The sequence below is a fragment of the Balaenoptera musculus genome, chromosome 1 (assembly GCF_009873245.2).
Source record: "Balaenoptera musculus isolate JJ_BM4_2016_0621 chromosome 1, mBalMus1.pri.v3, whole genome shotgun sequence".
NCBI classification, from domain to species: Eukaryota; Metazoa; Chordata; class Mammalia; order Artiodactyla; family Balaenopteridae; genus Balaenoptera; species Balaenoptera musculus.
The window spans coordinates 12,040,258-12,064,028 of NC_045785.1; the positions used below are offsets into that span (position 1 = coordinate 12,040,258).

The 23,771-nt window shown below is 53.1% G+C and overlaps 1 protein-coding gene across 10 annotated transcripts; it reads left to right on the forward strand.

The window, feature by feature from the left end:
* Positions 1-1,798: 1,798 nt before the first annotated feature.
* FBLIM1 (filamin binding LIM protein 1) lies at positions 1,799-22,756 on the forward strand. 10 transcript variants are annotated; one of them, XM_036851734.1, is made up of 9 exons: positions 1,816-1,884; positions 5,515-5,631; positions 6,045-6,314; positions 10,308-10,483; positions 11,046-11,163; positions 13,472-13,641; positions 16,086-16,264; positions 17,089-17,206; positions 21,142-22,729. In XM_036851734.1, the coding sequence occupies exons 2-9, from the start codon at positions 5,571-5,573 to the stop codon at positions 21,520-21,522; spliced, it is 1,473 nt and encodes a 490-aa protein (XP_036707629.1). In that variant the 5' UTR covers positions 1,816-1,884; positions 5,515-5,570; the 3' UTR covers positions 21,523-22,729. The 10 variants fall into 10 exon arrangements, with proteins under 10 accessions (XP_036707688.1, XP_036707636.1, XP_036707629.1 ...); XM_036851802.1 differs by lacking the exon at positions 5,515-5,631 and adding an exon at positions 5,164-5,360 and having other exon boundaries at positions 1,822-1,884; positions 21,227-22,756; XM_036851757.1 differs by lacking the exon at positions 1,816-1,884 and adding an exon at positions 5,164-5,360 and having other exon boundaries at positions 5,515-5,738.
* Positions 22,757-23,771: the final 1,015 nt, after the last annotated feature.

Genomic DNA, 23,771 nt, shown 5'->3' on the forward strand with positions numbered 1-23,771 from the left:
GACCTTCCCCCCTCCCAAGCCAGTCTTAGTCCAGAGCAGGTGTGGGGAGGCCTGGGTCCTAGGCGGAATCGCTGTGACCTTAGACAAGGCTCCAGCTCAACCCTTCGGTGCCTCATTGTCCCACCTGGAGATGCAGTAGGTGGCTCTGGGGTGTATCATGGAGGAGAGGGAGGGCAGCTCCATTTTTATTTGTTTTAAATAAGCTTCTGGGTCACAGAGCACTTAAAAAGGGGGTTCTATGGCTGAAAGTGTCTGAAAACCCCTGGATCGCACTTCCTCCTTAGGGTCCTTCCTATGGCTGGCGTCCAGTGGTTCCCTCCTTCCTCCTGGGGGAAGGCATAGGGATCTTGCTCTGAGCAGTGCTGCAAAGGGAAGTGACCTTGCCAAGCTGGAGAATGAGCCTGAGCTGGGGCTCAGGCAGCCTTGAGTGTGAGTCTCCCTCTGCCAAAAAGCAAAGGAGTCACCTCTCTTCCCGTCTTGAAGGGTGGCAGTTGCACCAGCCCCTGGGACGGCAGGGCAACGTGTGTGCCCGGGGGCACCCGCTGGTCTGGGTTTGAATCCAGCTCTGCCACTTGCCTCTTGTGTGACCTTGAGCCTCTCTGGGCCTCAGTTTCTCGTCTGTGAAGCAGGGATAATCAGCCCTTTCCCATAGGGCTCTCCCGGGGATTAAATGGAAAGGTCTGTAGGCCGAGCATCAGATAGAAAGCCCCTATAAATGGCAGCTACTGTTATTACTGTTGTTATTGTAGAGTGGCTGAGAGGATGGAATGAAAAAAGGGATGACAAGGGGGACGGAAGCGGTGACAAAACGTAGGTGAGGGATTTAAGGAGGCGGGATGAGGAGGAGGAGCACGGGACGTGGTGTCCAGGTCCCCCCACCCAACCCCCAAGAGCGTGAGCCCCACAGAGCAGCCCCGGAGCCCTCCCCGCCAGCATGACTGCAGCTTTGGGCCCACAGAGATGAGCCAGACCCTGCCTGGCCTCCCCACAGATGGCGCCGGGTCCCGCGCTCCTCTGGCCTCAGCCACTGTGGCTTTAATCAAAAGAACAATCTGTTTGCCTCTGAATCAGACCCAGATTCCTTTTCCCAGCAATGTTCCCTGGGCCTCCAGGGACTCAGGCGGCCCATCCAGGCTCCATCTCCTGCCCCAGAGCCCAGCCTCGGCTTCTCCCTACCCATTCCACGTTTGGGGGATGGGGGTGCAGGAGGCGGGAGGGGGTCAGATACAGGGCCCAGGGTGGCAAACCGGGTGACCTGATTGCCAGCTGGGCCCTGTCTACCAGGCCTCCTGGAGGAGCCTGTCCCCCCCAAGACTCTAGGACCCGCCTGCAGAGGGCTTAAGGGCCCAGACAGGTCATTACCCCCATTTTAGAGGCGAAGAAACTGAGGCTCAGGAAGGTGGAGTGACTGCCTAGGGTCACATGATTCAATCCAGATCCACCTGACTCTTAAGACCTTGGGAGATCCCAGGCCAAACTGGTGGAGCCACCAACCCCGGTGACCTAGGGGAGGGGGAGGGGAAGGACCACTGTGGGTTCACAAAGGACGAGGAGGGTGGGCAGCGGAGGAGGCCTCCCACCCTCCAGGCCTGGGTCGAGGGGAAGGGAGGAGTGGTCGAGGGAACAAAGGGATCGGGGAGGGGGCGGCGCGGGGCGCGGCCGGGCAGGTGGGGGGGCAGGTAGGGGCCGCTTCCGCCCGGCGGGAATCCCGGGCCCCCTCCCCCAAGCTTCACCTTTTATGGTAACGAGGCCGGGGCGGCGGGGCGGAGGGAGCCGAGGGGGCGGAGAGGGCGGAGAGGGCGGAGGGGCGGGAGGCGCCGCGCCGCTCCTGGTTCTGCTCGATCGGGTGACCGACCGGAGCCGCCGGGGGCGCGGGCGGCCCAGGTAAGCGGGGCGGGGGTGGGGTGGGGGTCCTGTCCTTCCGTCCCCGCCCCGGCGACAGACAGGTGACAGCACGGGCAGCCCTCGGCCGGCGCCCACCCTGCTCCCCAGCCGGGACCCCAGCCCCGTCGCTCCCGGTGGGGCCCCGCGGGACGAGGGGCCGCGGGCGCTGTCCTTCTGTCTCAGTCCCTCGGTCTCTGTCCTCCGAGTGGAGGGAGGGCAGTTCTGGGGGGAGGGCTGGGGTCCCTGCCCGGGAGCGGCACGCGGAGAGAAGGGATGGGCAGGGCGGAAGCTCCCGCACAAAGAGGACAGCGTCCCGCACATGGATCGAATTAAAGTCCCCGGCAGCGCCCCACAGTGACCCGGCCGGCCGCCCCGCCGGGCTGCTTGCTGGAGGGCGCTGGGTTTCCGGAGCTCCGGGGAGCTCCGGGCCCCTTCACCCAGCCAGGGTCAGGCGAGGGGAAGGAGTGGCCGCAGGGCTGCCCCTCTCTGGGCCTCAGATCCTCTCGGGGGCTGGGAAAGGGTGGGACTGGGCGATTCCCAAGGTGTGTGCCTGGGGCATCCTGGCCTGGGTCCTCCTGCAGCCCGGATCTGAGGACCCCGGGAAGAGGGTGGGCAGTGCCCAGATTCCTGCTCTTCATAATGATGGAAGCTAAGTCCTGGTCCTTGCAGGCCCCCCAGGGGCTCCTCCTCCCCCTCTGGGGCTGAATAACCAGTTAGCTTTTTCTTGGCATCTACCAAGTATCAAGATTTTGAGTACCCCCTCTCCTTTTATCCTCTCAGCCACCCTTCCTGAAAGACCTCATTATTCTCACTTTATGAAAAAACTGAGGCCCAGAGAGGTTCAGTGACCTGCTCAGGGTCGCCCAGCAGGAAAGAAGGGGCCCAGGGTGAACTCAGCCCTTTGTGCCTCTGCTTCCCTGGGGTGGGAGAAAGGAAGAGGGACCTCCTGTGCCAGGCTGCAAGGTCCCCTGCAGGGGGTGTGGGGCTCAGTCTCACTCCCACCTCCAGCAAAGTTTAACTCCCAACCAAGCCTAGTCTACAGCTTAAAGGTAGTTCCAGAGGGTTCTGGAGGGGGTTAGAAGGAGTATGACAGGGGACAGTATGGCGGCGGGGGTGAGGTGGAGTACACTCCCCACCCCTGGAGGCCCTCCGGCTCAGCCAGCCTGGGCCCTGCCCTGGGCCGCAGCCGAAAGCCCGGCTGGGTGGGTGACTGGATCTCAGCCTCCTTCCTTCCTCTTGACAGGAAATGACTTTCCTTCCCTTTGTTTCCACTTTCTCCGCTTACCCAGCTGGATCTCAGATTCGCCCTCGGGGAGGAAGGGTGGCCGCCGAGGGTCCCCTGGGCTGGGCTGGCTGGGAGGCTGCCCCACAGGGAGCTCTCTCACCCACACCCCACACTAGGGTGACCTGGGGTGCAGTGGGACCAGGGGGAAGCCGGGGCTCCCTTTCCTTCCCCGGGGCTGACTGACGGGGCTTTGAAAATCCCTAGCCCGGCCCCTTCCCCTGGGGCCTGAAGTCCCTGCCGGAACCGCAGGGGAGGGATGGGGGTGGGGGAGTGCTGCCCAGCTGTGAACATCTGGTCTCAGTGCTGGGACGTTCGCCTTGGACGTTTTCTGAGAAACCAGCAGATCTGATTTCCTGGCGGGGGTGGGCTGGGGTGGAGTGGGGTTCAGGGCAGGAGGGGAGGGAGGCAGAGGAGGCATCCTCAACTGTCTCTGGGGATGAGCCCAGGATATGCTGACCATCAGATAACTGGTCTGGATTGGGCCACCCTGGGGTAAGAACAGGCCTGGGAATTTTGCCCCACCCCTCCCCCCCACCCCTGAGCCATCCAGGGAAGAAAAAGTGTGTCCTCTCAGGCTCAAGGATACCCCCTGGACTTCCAGGTTGCATGGTGCTCTGTTAGAATTCCAAGTCTGCAACCTCTTGCTTGGGGCCTCACCTGGCCTCATCTATAAAGTGGGGGCATAACGCAGGCTGTGTTGAGAATTAGGTGACTTTTGAGGCTGGGAAAGCACTCTCCATAGTGCCTGGCACAGGGCGAGCACTTTATCAGTGAGTGCCCTTGTTTCTTGCATTTAAAGGTTAAATGCACTCTGAAAATTGTTTGCAAAAATAGATTCTTAAACTTGTAACAAAGTATGAAATTGAAGTCGAGGACAACCAACAGAAGCAGATGTACTTCCAAAGGTCACTTACAAAACAAGAAACAAAAGAGAAGTACTTTAAAGCTTTATTCATATATTGGTTTCTTATTCAGGTTTCTTATCAGAACGAGCTGCAGGTTTTAACCAAACATAAACCAATTTAAAAGGAATTTAGGAGCATATGTTGTTGTTTTTGTTATTATTATTCTCCATCAGTCTCCAAGAGAGCCCACGGTGGCCAGTGGAGGGAAGACTTTGAGTGGCCACTCGGGCTCCAAGTCCACATTAGGGTCCCTTGGGGCCTCACCCCCGACCCACCCAGCCCCACCTCTCCAGGTTCACTCTTTGGGTCCCTATTTACTCTCCTCCCCATGAATCTATGCGCCGGGCTCTGGGGCCATGTCGGCGTGGCCCATATGGAGAGTAAGATAGAAAAAGGGCACAGTCCTGAGCTGAGTGTGGTCGACTCACCCAGCCCATGACCCCACCTCATCCCTAGCCCCGGAGCCTACTCTCTGCAGGAACCACCTGAGAGAAGGAAAATGGGCTCTCCCTGGTGGGGATGCCGCCCCGCTCCCAGATCCATGCTTTTATGTCTACTGTGAGCCGGACTTGGGTCACACAAACATCACAGACACAACTGAAGGTAGATGAGGTCACTTGTCAGTTGGGGGGGGCGGGCAGACATGGTGATGGTGAGTCAGCTGTCATTGCCCTGTGGAATAGACAACCGCCCTGGAGTCGGGAATCAGGGGAGGCTTCATGGAGGAGGTGATGTTTGAGCTAGGCTTCTAAGGAAAAACTGAAATTCACCCTGCAGCAGGGAGGAGAGGAAAAACAGGTGGTGGAAACATGCCAGGGCAAGTAAGGGAGAAAGATGGTCCAGGAACCGTGCGTGGTCCAGGGTGGTCAAAAATAGGTTGAGGCCAGGGAAATTTAGACTTTATCTTGAAGGTAGTAGGGAGCCATGGAAGGCTTTTGACTAGAGGAGAAACAGATTTATGCTCCAGAAAGATCACTCCAGAGACAGGGTAGGAGGCAGGTTTGGAGATCATTGAGGCACCCTCACCCCTGTGCCTGAACCAGGGCTGTGATTCTGGAGATGAGACTGAGTGAGACGTTCTGGCCATAGAATCAAGACTTGATTGGATGTGGACTCTGATGGCGGAGAAAAGGATGCTGGTTTGTGAGCTGGGCCGGGAGAGGGCAGAAGAGCCAAGTGGCCAAGAGCATGGGCTCTGTGTTCAGATCCCAGGTCTGCTGCTGCGTGACCCGAACAAATGACTTCCACCTCTTCACCTGGGTTTCCTCATCTGTAAGATGGGCACGGTAATTGTGCGGTAATAGTGCCTCTCCGCCGCAGCAGTGGGAGGCTCTGTGAGTTAATGAACAGAAAGTGCTTAGGGCCCTGCTGGCACAGAATAGGTCTTGGTAAATGGTAGCTCTGATTGTTCTTCTGTCCCCTTTCCCTCCTGGAATCCAGCCCTGATGTTCTGACGAGAGTCACACTGTTTCCCGCCCACCGTGGAGCTGGCCTGAATGTTGGGGACGTCAGCTTTCCCAGGAAAATCCAGATCCCAGATGAGGGAGTTAACTTGGGGTGCGGCCCTGGGCTGGGACGGGCAGTCAGCTGCCCTGGGAGTGGGGAGCTGGAGGAGCGGCCCCTCCCTCACGCTCCTTAGAGGAAGGAAATTAATCATTTGTGAGGTGAGCAGGGCAGGTCTGCCCTCTGCTCCTCCAGGTGTGTAGGTCCGGGGGAGGAGTATTCAGGACTGCTGGGTCCCACCCTGTGGCCAAGTCACGTGGTGGGCACCTGCCCTTCCCTGTGGGACATCCGCAGCTCCTTCCGTGGCTGGGTGGGGCGCTGGCACTGTGGAGTGGCTGCTCCTGTCTTGTTGGGAGGGGAGAGGCTCCCTGCCCTGGGGGTGTCTGCGTGCCCAGGTGGAGCACCTCTGCCCCCGCCCCTGCCATGCCCCGAACCCTGCCCAAGCCTGCGCCTCACTCTGTCCCCAGCCCCACCAGAAGCTGAAGCAATGGCCTCAAAGCCTGAGAAGAGGGTCGCCTCGTCTGTCTTTATCACCTTGGCACCTCCACGTCGAGATGAGGCTGTGGCTGAGGAGGTGAGGCGGGCAGCTTGTGAGGCCCGGCCTGGCTGCCCCCGGGCATCTCCTGCCCCCACGAAGGCACCCGGGGCTGGCTCTGCGGGGAGGCTCCGTTCCTGGACACCCCCCAGCAGGGCTGCAGCTCCAGTGCCAGCTGTTCCACCTCAGCTCTCCAGTGGAGGTAAGAGGGTGAGGGCGGTGGGTGGGAGACGGGGTGAGAGGCATCACCAAGGCGGGGAGGAAATGGCAGGCTCTGAGGTCACTCGTTGAGCACCTACTGTGTCCCAGGCAGCCTCTGGAACCCACCTGCCTGGGTTCGAATCCTGGCTCCCCCACTTCTTGACTGTGTGACATTGGCAGGCCACTTAACCTCTCTGTTCCTCAGCTTCCTAATCTGTAAAATAGAGATAATGATAGTACCCACCTCAAAGGGTCCTTGTGAGGATTAGATGATTTAATACATATGTAAAGTGTTGAGCCCAGTGCCTGCCGTCTAGAAAGTGCTAAATACCCACTGTTATTATTCTGGGCCAGGCACTGGGAATGTGAAAAGAGAGAAGGTTTTCAGCCTGCATGAAAATTACCTCCTAGTGGGGGAAACAGAGATAATAAAAACATAAAATATAACATCAGGAAGACACAAACACTCTACTAGAATAGAACACCGTGAAGAGCTGGGGAGGTGCAACTTTTTATGGGGTGGTCAGGATGGCTTCTCAAAGAAGGTAACATCTCAGCGCAGTTAAGACCTAAATGACAGAGTGGAGCTAGAAGGGAAATGGGAACAGTAAGTGCAAAGGCCCTGAGGCAGGAATGAATTTGGCAAGTTGAAGGACCTGAAAGATAGTTTTGTTTTCTCTTGCGCTCTGCCATTCACTTGCTGTGTGGTCTTAGGCAAGCTGTTTCCTCACTCTGGGCCTCGGTTTCTTCCTCTGGAAGATGGAAATTTGGTCATGTATGTGATGTGAAATCTCAACTGTTGGGTAGAAGCAAGGAAGGATGACAACCTAGGGGCCCGAGGTGGCTCCTCGTCTGATAGGGCACCAGCTCAAACAAGGAGGCACTGAGACGCTTAGTGCGAGAGGCCAGCCCAGGATGGCAGGTGAACCCCCTGGAGTCCTCAGGTGTCTAGTCAGGTGTCCTTCATCCTGGCAGAGATCCCCTCCATCTCTCTCTTGAATTCCTGCCCTAGCTGGGACCTGCCCACCCTTCACAGCTGAATGTCTAGAACCTCAGGCAGGTCCTGGGAGAGGCCTCAGCTCTCCTGCTGTCTCTTCATGACCTGGTTCCTGACTCAGTCAGCTCACGTAGAGCAGATTGTCACACTTTAGCGGCATCAGCATCCCCTGGGGGCTTGTCCTAACACAGCCGGCTGGGCCCTACCCTGGGCCTTCCTGATTCAGCAGGTCTGCGGTGGGGCTCGAGAATTTGCATTCCTTACATGTTTCCAGCTAATGCTGATGCTCTGGTCTGGGGACCACACTTTGAGAACGACTGTTCCAGTCCAAAGGCGTTAATAGGTGAGACTTGGGGAGGAGAAGAGTAGTTCTCAAAGTGTGGCCTTGGAACCCGAAGCGTCAGCATCACCCAGGAAATGTAAATTCTAGTGTATATTCAAAACGCAATTTCAAAAAAGTAAATTCCCAGAGCTTACCCCAAACCTGCTGAAGCAGAGGCGCTGGGGTGGGCCCAGCCATCTGCGTTTGGACCAGCCCCCAGGCGATTCTGGGGCAGACTCACAGGTCTAGAACAAGCTTCGCATCTGTATAGCCCTTGGGCAGAGGGGTTCTTATCTTTGTCAAATGGGTGGGAAACCTGAACCCAGAGAGGTGCCCCAGCGAACGTGCAGGGAATGGGACCAGAGCCCAGGTCTTTAGGCGGCAGGGCCTTGAACATTCTCTGTCTGCTCTCCCTGGGTGTCTAGGGCGGTCTGACCTCGCTGGAGCCTGGCCTGCCTTGTGCCCCCACGACAGGAGGTGGGCAGAGTACCTCCATGCCCTCTATCCCGGGGCGCTATTAATAGCGCTCCCCTTGAGTGTGGCAGTGGGCACAGCCCTGCGCTGCGGCTTCTCTCCCGAGTTGCCCAGTTGCCTCTCCCCAGGGAGCTGGACAGCCCCTTGTCTGGGCAGCCTGCAGAGGTGGGGTTACACTATAGTAAGTGTTCCTGGATGGAGGCGATCCTCCACCCCTCCTCCTCCCTCCCTGCCGGGAGCACCCGCTGGCTGGCAGATAGGGTGGAGGCCACCTCCCCACCCGCCATCGCCCCACGCCATGCCACTCCTGTCCTCTGTGTGTGTGTGTGTGTGTGTGTGTTTGCTGTTGGGTTGTTGCTGTTTAATGAAACTTGTAAACATACACAGGAGTAGGGAAAACAGTACAAGGAACCCTGTATACCCCACATCCAGTTTCAACAGTTACCAAGATTTGGCTACCTTTGTTTCATCTGTTCCTTTTTTTCTTTTCCTTCAGTGAAGTATTTAAAAGGAAATGCCAGTAATCAAGTCACTTCAGCCCCACATTCTTCAGGGTGCATCTCTAAATATGGCCTTTTTCTTACATAACCCCAAGGCCAAACAATGCATAACAAAATCAACAAGAATGCCTTATGATTATCTAATAGTCTATCCATAATTAATTTTCCCTGAATTGTCATTAAAATGCCTTTTAACTGTTGGATTGTAGAGGAAAGGATGGTTTACATTGTGTCTTGTATTTCTTTTGAGCTGTATCATTCAGTGGAATATTTAGCTTTTCCTTGTCTACAAAATGAGGAGAATTAAATGAGATGATTAATCCTTTGAATCAGAATCCAGATAAGGTCCATAGCAGTGCTGGCCAATAAAAACATCATGCAAGTCACAAATGCAAGCCTCCTGTGTAATTAAAAATCTTCTAGTATCCACACTGAAAAAAATGAAAAGAAATATATGATATTACTTTTAATGATATATATTATGCAACCCAATATATAAAATAATATATAAAATTATCTTTTCAGCACGTAATCATTATCAAAATTATTAATGAGCTATTTCACTTTGTTTTTTAGTACTAAGCTTTCCGGCACATCTCAATAGCCACATGTGGCTGGTGGCTTCTGTACTGGACAGCACAGATGTATACATTCTATATGGTCATTTTTCTTAGGTCTCTTAATTCTAGGGACATCTCTCTTGGTCTCTCCCAGGCCATTAACTTCTTGAAGAAACAGGGTCCATTTCTGTAGAATGTCCCATACCCTGATTTGTCCCTTTGCCTCCCTGTGGTCTCATCCAACTTGCCCCTCTGTTTTCCAAATTTATTATAAATGGAGTTATCTCTAGAAACCTGATTAGTTTGAGTTGTTTTTTTTTATGTTTTGGGTTTTTTTTTTAATAAGGACATTTCATCAGTGGTGCCCATCCCTTCCTATACATAACACGAGTCAGAAGACCCCTGATGTCTGCTGAGGTTAATCAGTGGGTTCAGGTGATGATAGCTAGACCTTTCCTTTGGAAAGTTCGCCACCAACTGTCCGCTTGATACTTTCAACACCTGATAGTCATTACCTGACTCTATTATTTAACTAGGTGGTGGTTCCCACCCTTGAGTGACATCAGCATCACCTGGAGGGCTTTTTAAACACCCCATGACTGGGCGCCAGCCCAAAGTTTCTGATTGTGCAGCTGCATGGCAGGCCGAGAAGTTGTGTTTCTAACAAAGTCCCAGGTGGTGCCATGCTGCTGGTCCAGGAGCCACACCTTGGGAACCACAGTCTCAGGGGTTAGTTTTGCTTACATCTGCACAAGGCCCATCCAGCGGGGATTTCAGGCGCTCTAGCACCCGGATAGGGGAGGCTTGCTGGGAAGGGCTTTGGCGGCTACTGTTTTCTGAGCCTGTGCCACGTGCCAGCCACTGTGCCAAGCCCTCACCTGCATCATTTCACTTAATCCTCATTAACAGCCCTAAGCCATTGAGACCCATGTTCCAACTGAGTAAACTGAGGCTCAGAGAGATTGTTTCTTGCCGAAGGACACACAGCAAGTCAGTGGCAGAGTCAGAGATGGAACCCAGGTCCCGGTGACCCTGGACCTGAGCCTTTAGCCACCATGCTGCACGGCCTTCTGGGCAAGTGTCCCCTCCTCTGTGCACCTGCAGAGACTCTGGCCAACTCACCCTCCCCTTCTGGTTGCAGGATGTTCGCTTCCTCCCCCTCCCCTGGATGGCGAGGACGCACTCCCCGACCTGGACCTCCTCCCACCTCCGCCGCCGCCCCCTCCAGTGTACCTGCCTCCCAACGAGGAGCCCCCTGCCCCGATGGGGACGTCACTCATTTCAGACTTAGAGCAGCTGCCCCCACCCCCGCCGCAGGTACCGCCATCCCTTGGTCCCTGACGGAGCCCCGTGGGTTGGGGAGGGAGGGTCAGGGCCTTTCGGGGTTCTAGGCCTGGAGGTTGTTTGGTCCCTTCTCCTACTTCAGGGCAGTCCCTCTTCAAAACTCTTTCAGGCTGGTATAAATTAGGCGTGGTTTTCAAGGTCCCTGGAGAAGGGGTGCCACACCCTTCCCCCGCTAAGTGCCTCCTTCATCTCTGAGGACGGCATTCCCCTGTGTCTAACCTAAATCCCTTATGCTGCATAGAAAACCCATATTTAATCCTCTGCCCTTAACAGAGGCGTTGTAGAAATGGGAGAGGTTCCAGGCCAAGGGAAACCCTGATTCCAGGAGATTCCTTAGAAGCAGAGGGAGGTAGCTTTGAAGGAAGCTACTTCCCTGGGTGAAGGAACCCAGGGCAAGGAGCTGGGAGATCTGGCCTCAGTTTCTGCCTCTCTACAAAGGGGCTAATTGCGCGTGGTGCCACCAGATGAGGAGCAGAGCTGAGAGGGCCGTGTGCGGTCCCCACTGGGTGACTCTTCTCCCCTTCTATCCCCGCAGCCCCTCGTGGAGGGGCCTCCACTGCAGCCTCGGCCCAGTCATCTCAGACCCACAGAAGAGGAGCTGCCGCCTCCCCCAGAGGAGCCTATGGGCTTCCCCGAGAGAGAGGCCTCCACAGGTATGGGCACAGGGGCGGCAGGACTGTGTGTGACCCCCAGGGGCCCTTGTGCGGCCAGCATGAGCTTCCAGGGGGAACCAGGAGGGAGGGGCCACCGTGTCTGTCCCAGCTCACAGTATGGTGATGGGCCTTATAGTTGTGCATCAATTTTATTTTTATTGCATTAACCTTTTTTCCTTTATAACTAAAATCCATTTAAATATTGATCAGCAAAATTTGCCATGATAGCAAAAATGCCCTAAATTGTTTCACTATGTAATTTTTTGAATACATAACACCCTTACATAGTACAAAAGAAAAAGCACAAAAGGACACACTGTGAAAAGTCTTTCCTCTGCCCCATCCCTGTATCACCTAGTTTCCTTCCAGATAGACAACCTGTTAATACCTTGTGCATATCCTTTCAGAGATATCTTACACGTATGCAAGCAGATACAAATATATCCTTCCCCCATTTCCCCACAAATAGTAGCAAGCTCTGTGCTGTTTTGCACTTTGCTTTCATTCCTTTGTAGTCTTAGAGCTCACTCCACATCAGAACATAAAGAGGCTCCTTGTTCTTTTTCACAGCTGTGTAGTATTCCTTAGCAGGGCCCAGCCACATGCATTTAACTAGTTGCCTGTGGACAGGTGCTCAGGTGGTAATGCTGAGTGAACCACCTTGCACCTGATCATTTTGCTTGTGTGCAAGTTTGTGAGATAAATTCCTAGAAGAGGAAGCACTGTGATATTTTTGCCAAGTTGTTTTTCTTGGTCATCCAGATCTACATTCCCACCAACAGTGTCGGAGTGCCCGTCTGCCCACAGACTCTCCAGCACCGTGTGTTACTTATTTAATAAATAGCTATTAAGTGCCTACCATGTACCAAGGCCTTCTCTAGTCCAGGGTTGTAAAATAATTCTCCTCTGGTTTCTTCCAGCGTTCTTATGGTTTCCCTTTTCACATTTAGATCTTTGATACGTTTGGAATTATCTGGGTGTAAGGTGTCACGACAGAGTTCCTTCTTTTGCCTTTTCTGCAGATGGCAACCCAGTTGTCCTAACGCTATGTGTCTTTTTTTCTTCTTCTTCTTTCTAGTTGTGGCGTGCAGGCTCCAGGGCACACGGGCTCTGTAATTGTGGCACGTGGGTTCCAGAGTGCGTGGGCTCTGTCATTTGTGGCACGCAGGCTCTCTTGTTGAGGCGCGCGAGCTCAGTAGTTGTGGCTGTGGGCTTAGCTCCCCCGCGGCATGTGGGATCTTAGTTCCCTGACCAGGGATTGAACCCGCGTCCCCTGCATTGGAAGGCGGATTCTTTACCACTGACCACCAGGGAAGTCCCACACTATGTGTCTTGATTTCTTGATTTTAGCTTTTTAAAGACCCTTTGCCTTTTTTTTTTTTTTTTTTGGCCACGCTGCTTGTGGGATCCTAGTTCCCCAACCAGGGAACCAGGGATTGAACTCAGGCCCTTGGCAGTGAAAGCATGGCGTCCTAACCACTGGCCTGCAAGGGAATTCCCCACCTTCCTTCTTTTTCTTTTTTTTTTTAAAGTAAGGTTTTATTTATTTATTAATTTTTATTAACGAGTTCACAGCTCGTTGCTGTGAGCGGGCTTCTCATTGCGGTGGCTTCTCTTGTTGCGGAGCTTGGGCTCTAGGTGCATGGGCTTCAGTAGTTGTGGCACACAGGCTCAGTAGTTGTGGCTTGCAGGCTCTAGAGCACAGGCTCAGTAGTTGTGGCGCACGGGCTTAGTTGCTCCGCGGCATGTGGGATCTTCCTGGACCAGGGCTTGAATCCCTGTCCCCTGCATTGGCAGGCGGAGTCTTAACCACTGTGCCACCAGGGAAGTCCCCCACCTTCCTTCTTTTTTTTTTTTTTTAATTAATTAATTTATTTATTTTTGGCTGCGTTGGGTCTTTGTTGCTGAGCGTGGGCTTTCTCTAGTTGCGGCGAGCGGGGGATACGTTTCATTGTGGTGCGCAGGCTTCTCACTGCGGTGGCTTCTGTTGTTGCGGAGCTCTAGAGCGCAGGCTCAGTAGTTGTGGCACACAGGCTTAGCTGCTCCGCCGCATGTGGGATCTTCCCGGGCCAGGGCTCGAACCCGTGTCCCCTGCACTGGCAGGCAGATTCTTAACCACTACGCCGCCAGGGAAGTCCCCCCACCTTCCTTTTAATGTCCCTCATGACCCTGCCCATGAGCTGAGGCTGCATTTACAACGCCCGGGGGTTTGAGACAGAGACCTGGCACTCCCGGCCGGTTCTGGGTGGCGACTGGGTACAGTTCTCCCAGGCTGGGCGGGTCATGGCCTGTATCTCCTCTACCCCAGACGTCTGTGCCTTCTGCCACAAGACCGTGTCCCCTCGAGAGCTGGCTGTGGAGGCCATGAAGAGGCAATACCATGCCCAGTGCTTCACGTGTCGTATCTGCCGCCGCCAGCTGGCCGGGCAGAGCTTCTACCAGAAGGATGGGCGGCCCCTCTGTGAACCCTGCTACCAGGTAAGCCCCAGGGCAGTTCCCCAAGTGCCTGGCACTGAGCTGGGCACCTGGAAGACGTGGTATCATCTCTTTCTCCACAACAATCTGGGGAGGTAGGCACTAGTGACCCATTTTACAGATGAGGAAATTGAGGCTCAGGGAGGGGAAGGAACTCAGCCAAGGTGTGTTCATTTCCCGTGACTGCCGTAACGAATGACCACAAACTTGCTGCCTTCAAACAGTACACGTTTATCCTCTTATGGTTCTGGAGGTCCGAATCCAAAATCAGTTTCACTGAGTCAAAATCAAAGTGTTTTGCTCCCTCCAGAGGCTCTAGGGGAGAATCCATTTCCTTGCCTTTTGCAGCTTCTAAAGCCATATTTCTTGGTTCCTTGGTCCATCTTCCAACTCAGCAGTGTGGCATCTTGCATCAGTACCTCTTTTCCTTCTGTGTCAAATCTCCCTCTGCCTCCCTCTTGTAAAGATACTTGCGATGACATTTGGGGCCCACCTGGATAACCCGGGATAATCTCCCCATCCCAAGATCCTTAACTCAGTCACATCTGCAAAGTCTCTTTTGCCATGCAAGATAGTCGCAGACTCCAGGGCTTAGGATCCAGATATCTTTGGGGGCATCATTCAGCCTTTTACACTGTCACCCCAGGGCTCTCTGGTTCTGAACCCTGCCCGTGATTTTTTTTTTTTTTTTCTGTCCATGCCACGCGGCTTGCCGTATCTTAGTTCCCCAACCAGGGACTGAACCTGGGCCCTCGGCAGTGAAAGCACCACGTCCAAACCACTGGACCACCAGGGAATTCCCATCCTGCCCGTGGTCTTGCTGCTCCCTCACCTAGAGCCACAGGGTTCCAGTACACGGTGTGACGGGGCATCTCTGGATACCAAAGACAGTCTGAGAGAACTAGTTTGGATGCCAAGGTGTTAGAATTGCTAACTCTCCAGTGGCATGTGGTGGCGTTTTTCCAGGTTGTGTACAGAACTCCCACGTATGCATCACCTGGGGGTACAGTGGATCTCACCTTGTCCTTATAGATTGGTAGCACCTGGCAATCTGCATTTTTAACAAGTCTCTCAGGTGATTCTGATACACATTGAAGTCTGAAAACTACTGATTTGAGGTGTTAGAATATTTGGAATCGGGACTATTTAGAAAGCTCAAAATGATCTGATCCCAGGCAGTAAGGTGCTGTGGAAGGAGAAGGGAGCCAGCCCATCCCACCCTGACCCTCTGACCCCATCAACATGACAGTGGGGGGTGTCCTTACGCTCTTCCCCAGCTTGGAGCCAGGCAGGGGTGAGGCACTGAGGCGAAGAAGGGGTGAGGGTGGGCTTACAGCTGGGAGCAGCCAGGAGGGGCTTCAGCAGTGTGCTGGTGAGACAAGGGCTGCCCCCAGGACGGTGGAGAGGGGAAGCAGGGGGAACTGCTGCCCCCACCAAACGTATCTGTCCAGAGGAAATCAGGTTAAGATGAACAGGAAGGGGAAGAGACATGCAGGGGAAAAGGTGGATGGGTTAGCAAGAGGCCCTCTGTTCTGCCTCAGTGATACCTACCCCCTTCTTTCTCCTTCTCTCTCTTTCTCTCCCTCTCTCTCTCTGTCTCTCTCTCTCTCTCATCCCTCCTCATTCCAGAAAGGATTTGAGGCAGCTTATAAGAACGCACATATACCTGTAGTCAATAATAATGTTGTAGGACTTCCCTGGTAGTCCACTGGTTAAAACTCCGTGCTTCCACTGCAGGGGGCATGGGTTCAATCCCTAGTCGGGGAAGTTCCACATGCTGCACGGTGCAGCCAAAAAATAATAATAATGTTGTACACTTAAAACTTCGTTGTTAAGAGGATAGATCTCATATTAGGTATTCTTACCACAGTAACATAAAAAAAAATTTTTAGATGATACATATAATACCATGAGATATAAAATAAATAGATAAAACAGAGGAAAATCAAGGTAGACAGTTAGTACCCCAAAAATATGTGAATGAAAGACCCCTGTACTCATCCTAAAAGTGGAGCATGGAATTGGACTGTGAGCTTCCAAGTGGCCAAATGGAAAAGGGTGATAAGTTTCAAGGTTTATCGTCCATAAAATAAAAAGCACAGCAATTCCTCTGGGAATGCCTTTTACTGGCTCTGAAGTTTTAGAGAAATTTCTCCTATGGGCCCTCATGGACCCTGGCCTCAAGCATTTCCTAGTAACAAAAAAAATGCAGTCATAGCTTCATGGCAGGATTCCTGACTGTACACCAGGGATATAGTGCCAAACTCGATCCCCTCTAAGCAATGTGGAGGTTTGGGGGTAGTAGTTCCAGGCCAATTGCATGAATGTGAGCACCTCTTCCGTATCTCTGCCTTCTGGGCCCCTGTGGGTAGCCAGTCTGATGCCCCTTGTGGCTTGGAGTGGGCGCACCCATGGGATGGCTCTGAGGCAGTGGCCCTCTGTCCCAGGACACCCTGGAGAAGTGTGGCAGGTGTGGCGAGGTGGTCCGGGAGCACATCATCAGGGCCTTGGGCCAGGCCTTCCACCCCACCTGCTTCACGTGTGTGACCTGCGCCCGGTGCATCGGGGATGAGAGCTTTGCCCTGGACAGTCAGAATGAGGTGTACTGCCTGGACGATTTCTACAGGTACAAGAGGGGTCCGTGCACTGCATGGGGCACGGAGGACAGGGTGGGGCTCAGGCGGGATGGAGGAGCCGAGCCTGAGTGCTGGGGGCTGGGTCAGAGCTGGCCTGCAGAATCCAGGACTGCCTGTTCCACATACCCTGTGTTGGACTTAGCACCTGCTTGCAGCTGACACTTTTTGAGCAATTCCCCTTGGGTTTAGGCCATTTAATCTCAAAACTGTCTTACAGGCAGGCACTATTAAAGGTTCTGTTTTAGCAAATGTGGAAACTGAGGCATGCGGTACATAAGTACCTAAAGTCTCCCCGATCGTAAGTATGGAAGCTGCGATTCAAACCCCCACTGACCTGATGTCCAGGCCTTGCTCTCAAACCCCAGACCGCAGTGCCTCCCCTCCGAGCTGGAGCCGTATGAAGTGGTAGCGACACACATCTGCAGGGCCCCGTCCCTGCCCTCGAGTTGCTCGCTGCCCAAGGGGAGAGACAGGTGTGCCTAGTAAAAAAGGAAAGAAGAAGGAAAAGCAGTGACCTATAATACAAGACAAATGAAATGGGTGCCCCTCTGCTTCCTTAAATTCTAATGTTCCCATCACTTAACTTGCCTTGAGCTAGTTATACCCTGGGAAGCAGGGTCTGATTACGCAGGTCTCTCCATCCGCTCCTGCCAGGAAGAAATAGGCGTGTGTGGTTGTAGCTCCAGGTGTAGTTAGATAGCAACGGGTCTGAAATAGCTCTGGGAGGTGAACCAGAGCTGGCCTGCGTTCTGACAGCTAATTTCTGTGGTTGTCGGCGTGAACGCCTCCTGAGCATAAGTTTCTTTCCCTCTAGGAAATTCGCCCCTGTGTGCAGCATCTGTGAGAATCCCATCATCCCCCGAGACGGGAAGGATGCCTTCAAAATCGAGTGCATGGGAAGAAACTTCCATGAGAATTGCTACAGGTGTGAGGTGAGTGGAGCAGTGCTGATTTAGTAAGATGCAGTTGATCCTGTTCAGTCACTGCACAAGCCCTGTTGAAAGCCTGCTGTGTGCCAGGCCCTGGGCCGGGACAAGTCCAGGCTGGGGCTCTGCTCTCAGATTGCTCACCATCCAATAGCAGAGACAAATGAAAATGAAAATAATTACAAATATGCTCTATTAATCTGAACTCTTTGAGTTAATGATAGAAACCAAACTCAACCTGCTTTCTGCAAGAAAGGGGATCTTACGGGAAGGCTCTTGATGGTGATATCATTGATGACATCAAATGATATCATAAGGCTCTCTCTCCATCTCTCGGTTCTGCCTTTCTTGTGTGTTTGCTTCATTTTCTCTTCCTGTGGGCTGGCATCCTCTGTGGGGCAGGGGGTACAGTGCGTGGCCGTGGTTGGCTCAGGTTTATATCCTTCCAACTTAGAAACCCCATCTAGGGATCCTGTACAGTCCCAAGAAGGCCTCTGATTCACCCAGCATGGGTCACATGCCCATTCTGGACCAATCAGTGGCCAGGAGCTATGATTGATAACCTCTGGGGTCAGGCAGGCAGGACTGTATGAAACAGACTGGGGGATGCTGGGCAGGCCCACACCACAGATGTCCTTTTCAGGTGCTAAGAAAGAGCATGTATAAATCAGCTTTGGGACAAAGAAGGCAGTGATCAAGTCAAGTGATCAAGGCTGGTGCAATCAAAGGCACTCTTTTAGAGGAGGCAGTGCTTAACCTGGGTTTTGCAGGATGAGTAGGAGTTTGCCACGTATTCAGAGAGGGGAAATTAAGTCCAAAAAGAGGTATGGGCCTGTGAAATCCTACTGTGGCACAAACAGCCTGAAGAATTGGAGGAAGTAGAAGTTTCGAGGAGTGTCTGGAGTGTAGAGTGCTGGCTGGTGGTGGTAACAGTGAGGCCAGAGAGAAGGAAAGGACCCCCTCTGCCAAACGAAGGAGTCTGGACTTCAGGCTGCAGGGAGTGGTGAGGCTGAGGTGGGGAGGCTGGTTAGAAGCTGGTGCAGCAAGAAATGCCTGGGGAGTCGCACAGGCCCCACACTCAGAAGGGTCCCGTGCTTGCTTTGAAGCTCTGCTGTCATTTTCTTTTAATTCGTCATTTTTGACTAAGGGATTCTGCATTTTCATTTTGCCCTGAACCCTGCAAATTATATAGTCAGTCCTGCTGGGGAGGCTGTAAGAGTCCTCCCCTACCTCTTCCTGTCGCCTCCATGTCACCGATGTTTCTGTCTTCTCTGGTGATGGTGACAAAGGTGTCACCTAAGTGGGGACTCCAGAGCAAGTCTCTCTTTTTTTCTTTCTTTCTTTCTTTTTTTTTTTTTTTTTTTTTTTTATATTTTTGGCTGTGTTGGGTCTTCGTTTCTGTGCGAGGGCTTTCTCTAGTTGTGGCAAGTGGGGGCCACTCTTCATTGCGGTGCGTGGGCCTCTCACTATCGCGGCCTCTCTTGTTGCGGAGCACAAGCTCCAAACGCGCAGGCTCAGTAGTTGTGGCTCACGGGCCTAGTTGCTCCGCGGCATGTGGGATCTTCCCAGACCAGGGCTCGAACCCGTGTCCCCTGCATTGGCAGGCAGATTCTCAACCACTGCGCCACCAGGGAAGCCCCAACTTTCTTTCTTTTTTTTAATTGAAGTATAGTTGATTTACAATGCTGTGTTAGTTTCTGGTGTACAGCAAAGTGATTCAGTTATACATATATATATTCTTTTTCATATTCTTTTCCATTATGGCTTATTACAAGATACTGAATATAGTTCCCTGTGCTATACAATAGGACCTTGTTGTTTATCTATCCTATCTGTAATAGTTTGTAACAGAGTAAATCTCTTAATCAGCCAGTGAGTGATTCCAAACATTTATTTACGCACATTTAAACAGATATGTAGGGAGTTCTCTGGTAGTCTAGTAGTTAGGATTTGGCGCTTTCACTGCCATGGCCCGGGTTCAATCCCTGGTCAGGGAACTGAGATCCCACAAGCCTCGTGATGCAGCCAAAATTAAAACAATAATAATAATAATAAAAACAGATATGTAGAACCAAGAAGCATTTTCGCTGAGGGTGACCAGGGAGTTTAGTCGAGAAGTTGACACATTGCTTCATGATTATGTTGATTTGTTCTAGTTCAAAGTCCGGCTGATAATGCATCTTGAAAGAACAATGGTGAAATTCAGGTGCTGTTATCGCTATAGCCCACGTTAGATCCAGTGGTGATTGGCATTTGCCCCGGCCTGGCTGGTGAGCAAATAAGCCCTCCCTGCTCCTCCTTGCTCAGCTTGGCTGAGGCCACCAGGAAGATTGCCCAGGCTCTGCCATGAGTCAGAGTTTGGACTCCACCAGCTGTATTTCAGGCTGTAAGGCTCCAATCACAGCGGCCTAAGCAGATGTGGGTGCTGTTTCTCTAGGAAGGGAAATGGGTTTCAAGATGCCATCCCTGCTCCTTTCACCATTCCTCCCTACCTTTTTTTTTTTTTTTTTGGCTGCCCTGCCCTGCATATGGGATCTTATTAGTTCCCTGACCAGGGATCGAACCCGTGTCCTCTGCAGTGGAAGCTCAGAGGCTTAATCACTGGACTGCCAGGGAATTCCCCATTCCTGCCTACTTTGTGGTCCATGTTATTTCTTACTATTGCTGGAAGGGTAACAATACCTTCATACTTGGCTAGTATCTTACTTATTTTATTTATTTATTTATTTATTTATTTATTTATTTATTTATTTTTGGCTGCGTTGGGTCTTCGTTGCTGCGTGCGGGCTTTCTCTAGTTGCGGTGAGCAGGGGCTACTCTCCATTGCGGTGCACGGGCTTCTCATTGTGGTGGCTTCTCTTGTTGCGGAGCACAGGCTCTAGGTGTGCGGGCTTCAGTAGTTGTGGCACGCAGGCTTAGTTGCTCCTCGGCGTGTGGGATCTTCCCGGACCAGGGCTCGAACCCATGTCCGCTGCATTGGCAGGCAGATTCTTAACCACTGCGCCACCAGAGAAGCCCTCGGCTAGTAGTTTTTAATATATAAAATGCTTTCATGCACATCACCTTATTTAATCCTAATGATGATCTTTCGATATGGGAGTTCCTGTCTCCATTTAAGATGAGGAAACTGAGGGTGAGAAAAGTGGTTCTGCCTCGTGTTCTTCTGGGCTGGGTTTGGCCAGCTTTCTGCCACCTGACAGCTCCTTCGCAAACTGTGCGACTCGGTCATGGTTGATTCTCATTTAGAAGAGGTCACATGTGCCCCTGCGGGACTTTAGGTTTGGCACTTGGTGCTCTCAGAATGCCGAACAAGTGGCTGTTAGGAATAGCCCAGAGTCCCCTTGAGACACTCGAGGTGCAGTTCCAGGGAAGAGACACACAAGGGTGTCCTCCCCAGCTGGCCGAGCTGGGTCAGGATGGCACCCGTGACCCCGAAGTTGTCTCTATGGAGACCAACCCCTCTGTTCTGATCAGTGGAGCTTCCAGAGGATGCCAGCCGTGCCCTGAGCCGGGTCTCTGGACATTAATTGTTCCTGTTATTTCCCGCGTGTGCCCAAGTGAGGCCCAGATGAGGTGCGGGCTTGTGGCAGAATGGTGAATTTGGCAAAGTTTGGGCCCCAAGTCCCCATCCTCCTCATTGTAAAATCTTTTGGTGATTTAGAAACTTGGAAATATTAAGGTTTGTGCTAGTGTTGAAGCTGTTCAGGCAGTGGAACAACAAAAAGAATCCTGAACTCTGAGCCTGGAGACCCCGTCCCCTCCCAGCTCTGGAACCAGCTGTGTGACCTGGGGCAGGCCGCACTCCTCCCCGGGCCTCAGGGAGGGTGTTAAGGCCCTGCTAGCCCTTTCCACGGCCCCTCAGGGGGCTTCTCCACCAGACGGCCTCCTCTTCTCCCTGTGTCCTCGGTTCTCCCCTCAGCTGATCGCGTTAATTTCCGCAGTGGACGCTGGCGAGTCCCACCTGCGCACACTCCACGCCGCAGTGCTCGGGCCTGGGGTCCATCCGCGTGTGCCTTGTTCCCGCAGGACTGCAGGATCCTCCTGTCTGTGGAGCCCACGGACCAAGGCTGCTACCCTCTGAACAACCGTCTCTTCTGCAAGCCGTGCCACGTGAAGCGGAGTGCTGCGGGGTGCTGCTGAGGGCACCCGTGGGCTGGGGGCCGTGGTTGCACACTAGCCCCGCTCAGGGGTCCCTCCCCAACCTGTCTCCCTTCCTGACCTGCTCTTGCACACTTTCCTTCCGAGCCACACAGGGACCAGCCTGCAGGCCTGCCCCTCATGTCCGGGACCCAAGCCTCCTCCCAGCTCAGAGCACCCTTTAAACTCTCAGCTGTTCCTTCTCTCCTCTGGGCACCGGGAGGCTTTCGTACCATGAGTATCGTGCCTGGGGGTCCCATCTCCACGACTCTGGCCCCTCTTGAGCACTGGCCTTGACCTCCATTTCCAGGGGTGAGTTGGGTTGAGTCTCTAGATGGCACCCTGTGCCCCTAGCAATGACACATTAGCTCTGGGGGTACTGAGACCAGCTCTGCCTTGCAGGACTGAACTATTTCAGGAAAACTGCAAAGTCCCTTAAAAAGCACTATTTTTAAAATTTGAAGTTTAAGTGATGAGAAACATTCTTCAGATTTTTTGGAGGGGAGGTGGGAATCTTAAAAGAAAATGCCTTCTGTTGTTCATAAATGTACAAGAGTGTGACCTACTGGTGGCATGGCCATGGACTTCCTACACTGGGGACATGTCATGCTGACATGGGGCCCAGGCATGAACCTGAACAGCAGAGGCAGGAGCGAAGGATGACACGCTGACACCCAAGGAAGTCAGCAACCCCTGCACCCTGGCTTCCGGTGCCTCCTTCTGTGTGCAACAGTGATTCAGCAGACATGGATTGAGTGCCTGTTGTCTGCTGGGGAGCAGAGTACAGGAGCTCTGAGTGTGCCTCCTGCAGCAGCCTTGACTACGGCCGTGCACACGCGTGTACACACACACACACACACACACACACACATTCCTCCAGGACAGCAACACGGGTGTCCCCCAACCCCTACTCGGGCCCTCCAGCCCAGGCTGCCCTGTGACCACTGCCTTCTCAAGGCCACACCTAGAAGATTCTTTTTCTCTTTTAAGGGAAATCATTTTTGTTGCTTTGTAACTTCTAAGACATTTTGTAGAACATGAACACATTAAACAAGATGTGCTTTCCTCCCTGGGGTTGTCTTGATGTACCATGTGCTCCTAGGAGGGTGCCCTGGGCTCCAAGTACCAGGAGAGTTTCTCTGTAGGGCCCCTTAAGGGCTTCAGACCAGAGCACAGCTTCTTGCCCGAAGCTTAGAGCGGCGAGTCGCAAACTCCAGGCCTTCCCATGCCTCCACAATTTCTATCATACAAGGACCTCCTATTCTATTATCTCCTTAATATTTTCTTTAACTCAACATCCTTTTTTTTTTTTTTTTTTTACTCACTTACCGATTTAGTCTTAGGTTAACTAAGCAATATATCCATGCAGTCACATGTCGATGTGCTAGTTATACATGAAAATAAATGCATAACTATTCGAAGTTTGTCTGTGTTCCAACTAAGACCTCACCTAGGTAAATGCTGGCCTTTGATAGTAGCACCAGAAAAACGTCTGAGCATCTGCTCAGTGTGGCATGAATGTCCAGCAAGTGCCTGTATCCCCTGCCCCCAAACTGCGGCTCTTCTCAGCAGGTCAAGAAACTGCTGTCCCTCCTCATCCCCAGCAATGAAGACTTACACTGGCCAGCTCACAGGTGCACTGTTCCTGGACACACCCACCAGCAATGAGGTGGCTGCTGGGTGACCAGGGTGGTCCCTGCAGGAGGCCCTCTAAGGCCACCAAATCCTTTAGCAGAGTCAACACCGCCCTCAGGATGTGCTCTCTGCACGTGGGCCCCCGTGAGCTTGCTCGCCCGCTGCAGCTCGGACACCACCAGCTGGGCTTGGTGAGCGCAGCTCCGGAGAGAAGGATACGGGGCCAGAAAGGGCGCTGGACCTGGGGGCAGGTGACCCCGGTCTCAGACCTGGCTCTGCTGCTCTACAGTGTGGACAAGTTATTAATCATCTGAGCCTTGCTTTTCTCATCTCTGAAATGGAAGCAACACTAGTATCTATCATAGAAGATTGCTGGGATAGAAGTGTTGGGCTGGTGAGGTTTCTGACAAGATCGTGAGTCCCTTGTACCGTCTGGTGCTGGCTGGCAGTTCTTAGCCATCACTCCTGTCAGCGTTCCTCCACGGTCCTTTTGAAGCCCATCAACCAGAGACCACTGGGGACATGCACGCAGTTCTCAAAGTTGGGTTTATCATGCTGGCTGCAGGGGGCGGGGCGCACTGCATGGGGAACGGCAGGGCATCTCAATAAGCGAGAGTTGGGAGGCTCCTAGAACTTGGGTAGGTATTGAGGGGTTTGGGGAGGATTTAAGGAAGCGGGGGTTTGCTCCGGATGTGTGCTGTCAGGAAGCAGGGGCGTTCTATGGTTGAGAAGCTTGATTCTTTTCTATCTAGGATGTGGCGCTGTAGCTGTGGTTGGTAGGGGAGCAGCAGTGGCTCAT

Bases quoted from the DNA above. Each gene is read 5' to 3' on its own strand.
- FBLIM1 (XM_036851734.1), top strand. From the start codon at position 5,571: ATGTTGGGGACGTCAGCTTTCCCAGGAAAATCCAGATCCCAGATGAGG. The intron at 16,265-17,088 runs GTACAAGAGGGG...CTTTCCCTCTAG, and splicing joins TGCCTGGACGATTTCTACAG to GAAATTCGCCCCTGTGTGCA. The intron at 17,207-21,141 runs GTGAGTGGAGCA...TAATTTCCGCAG, and splicing joins AGAATTGCTACAGGTGTGAG to TGGACGCTGGCGAGTCCCAC.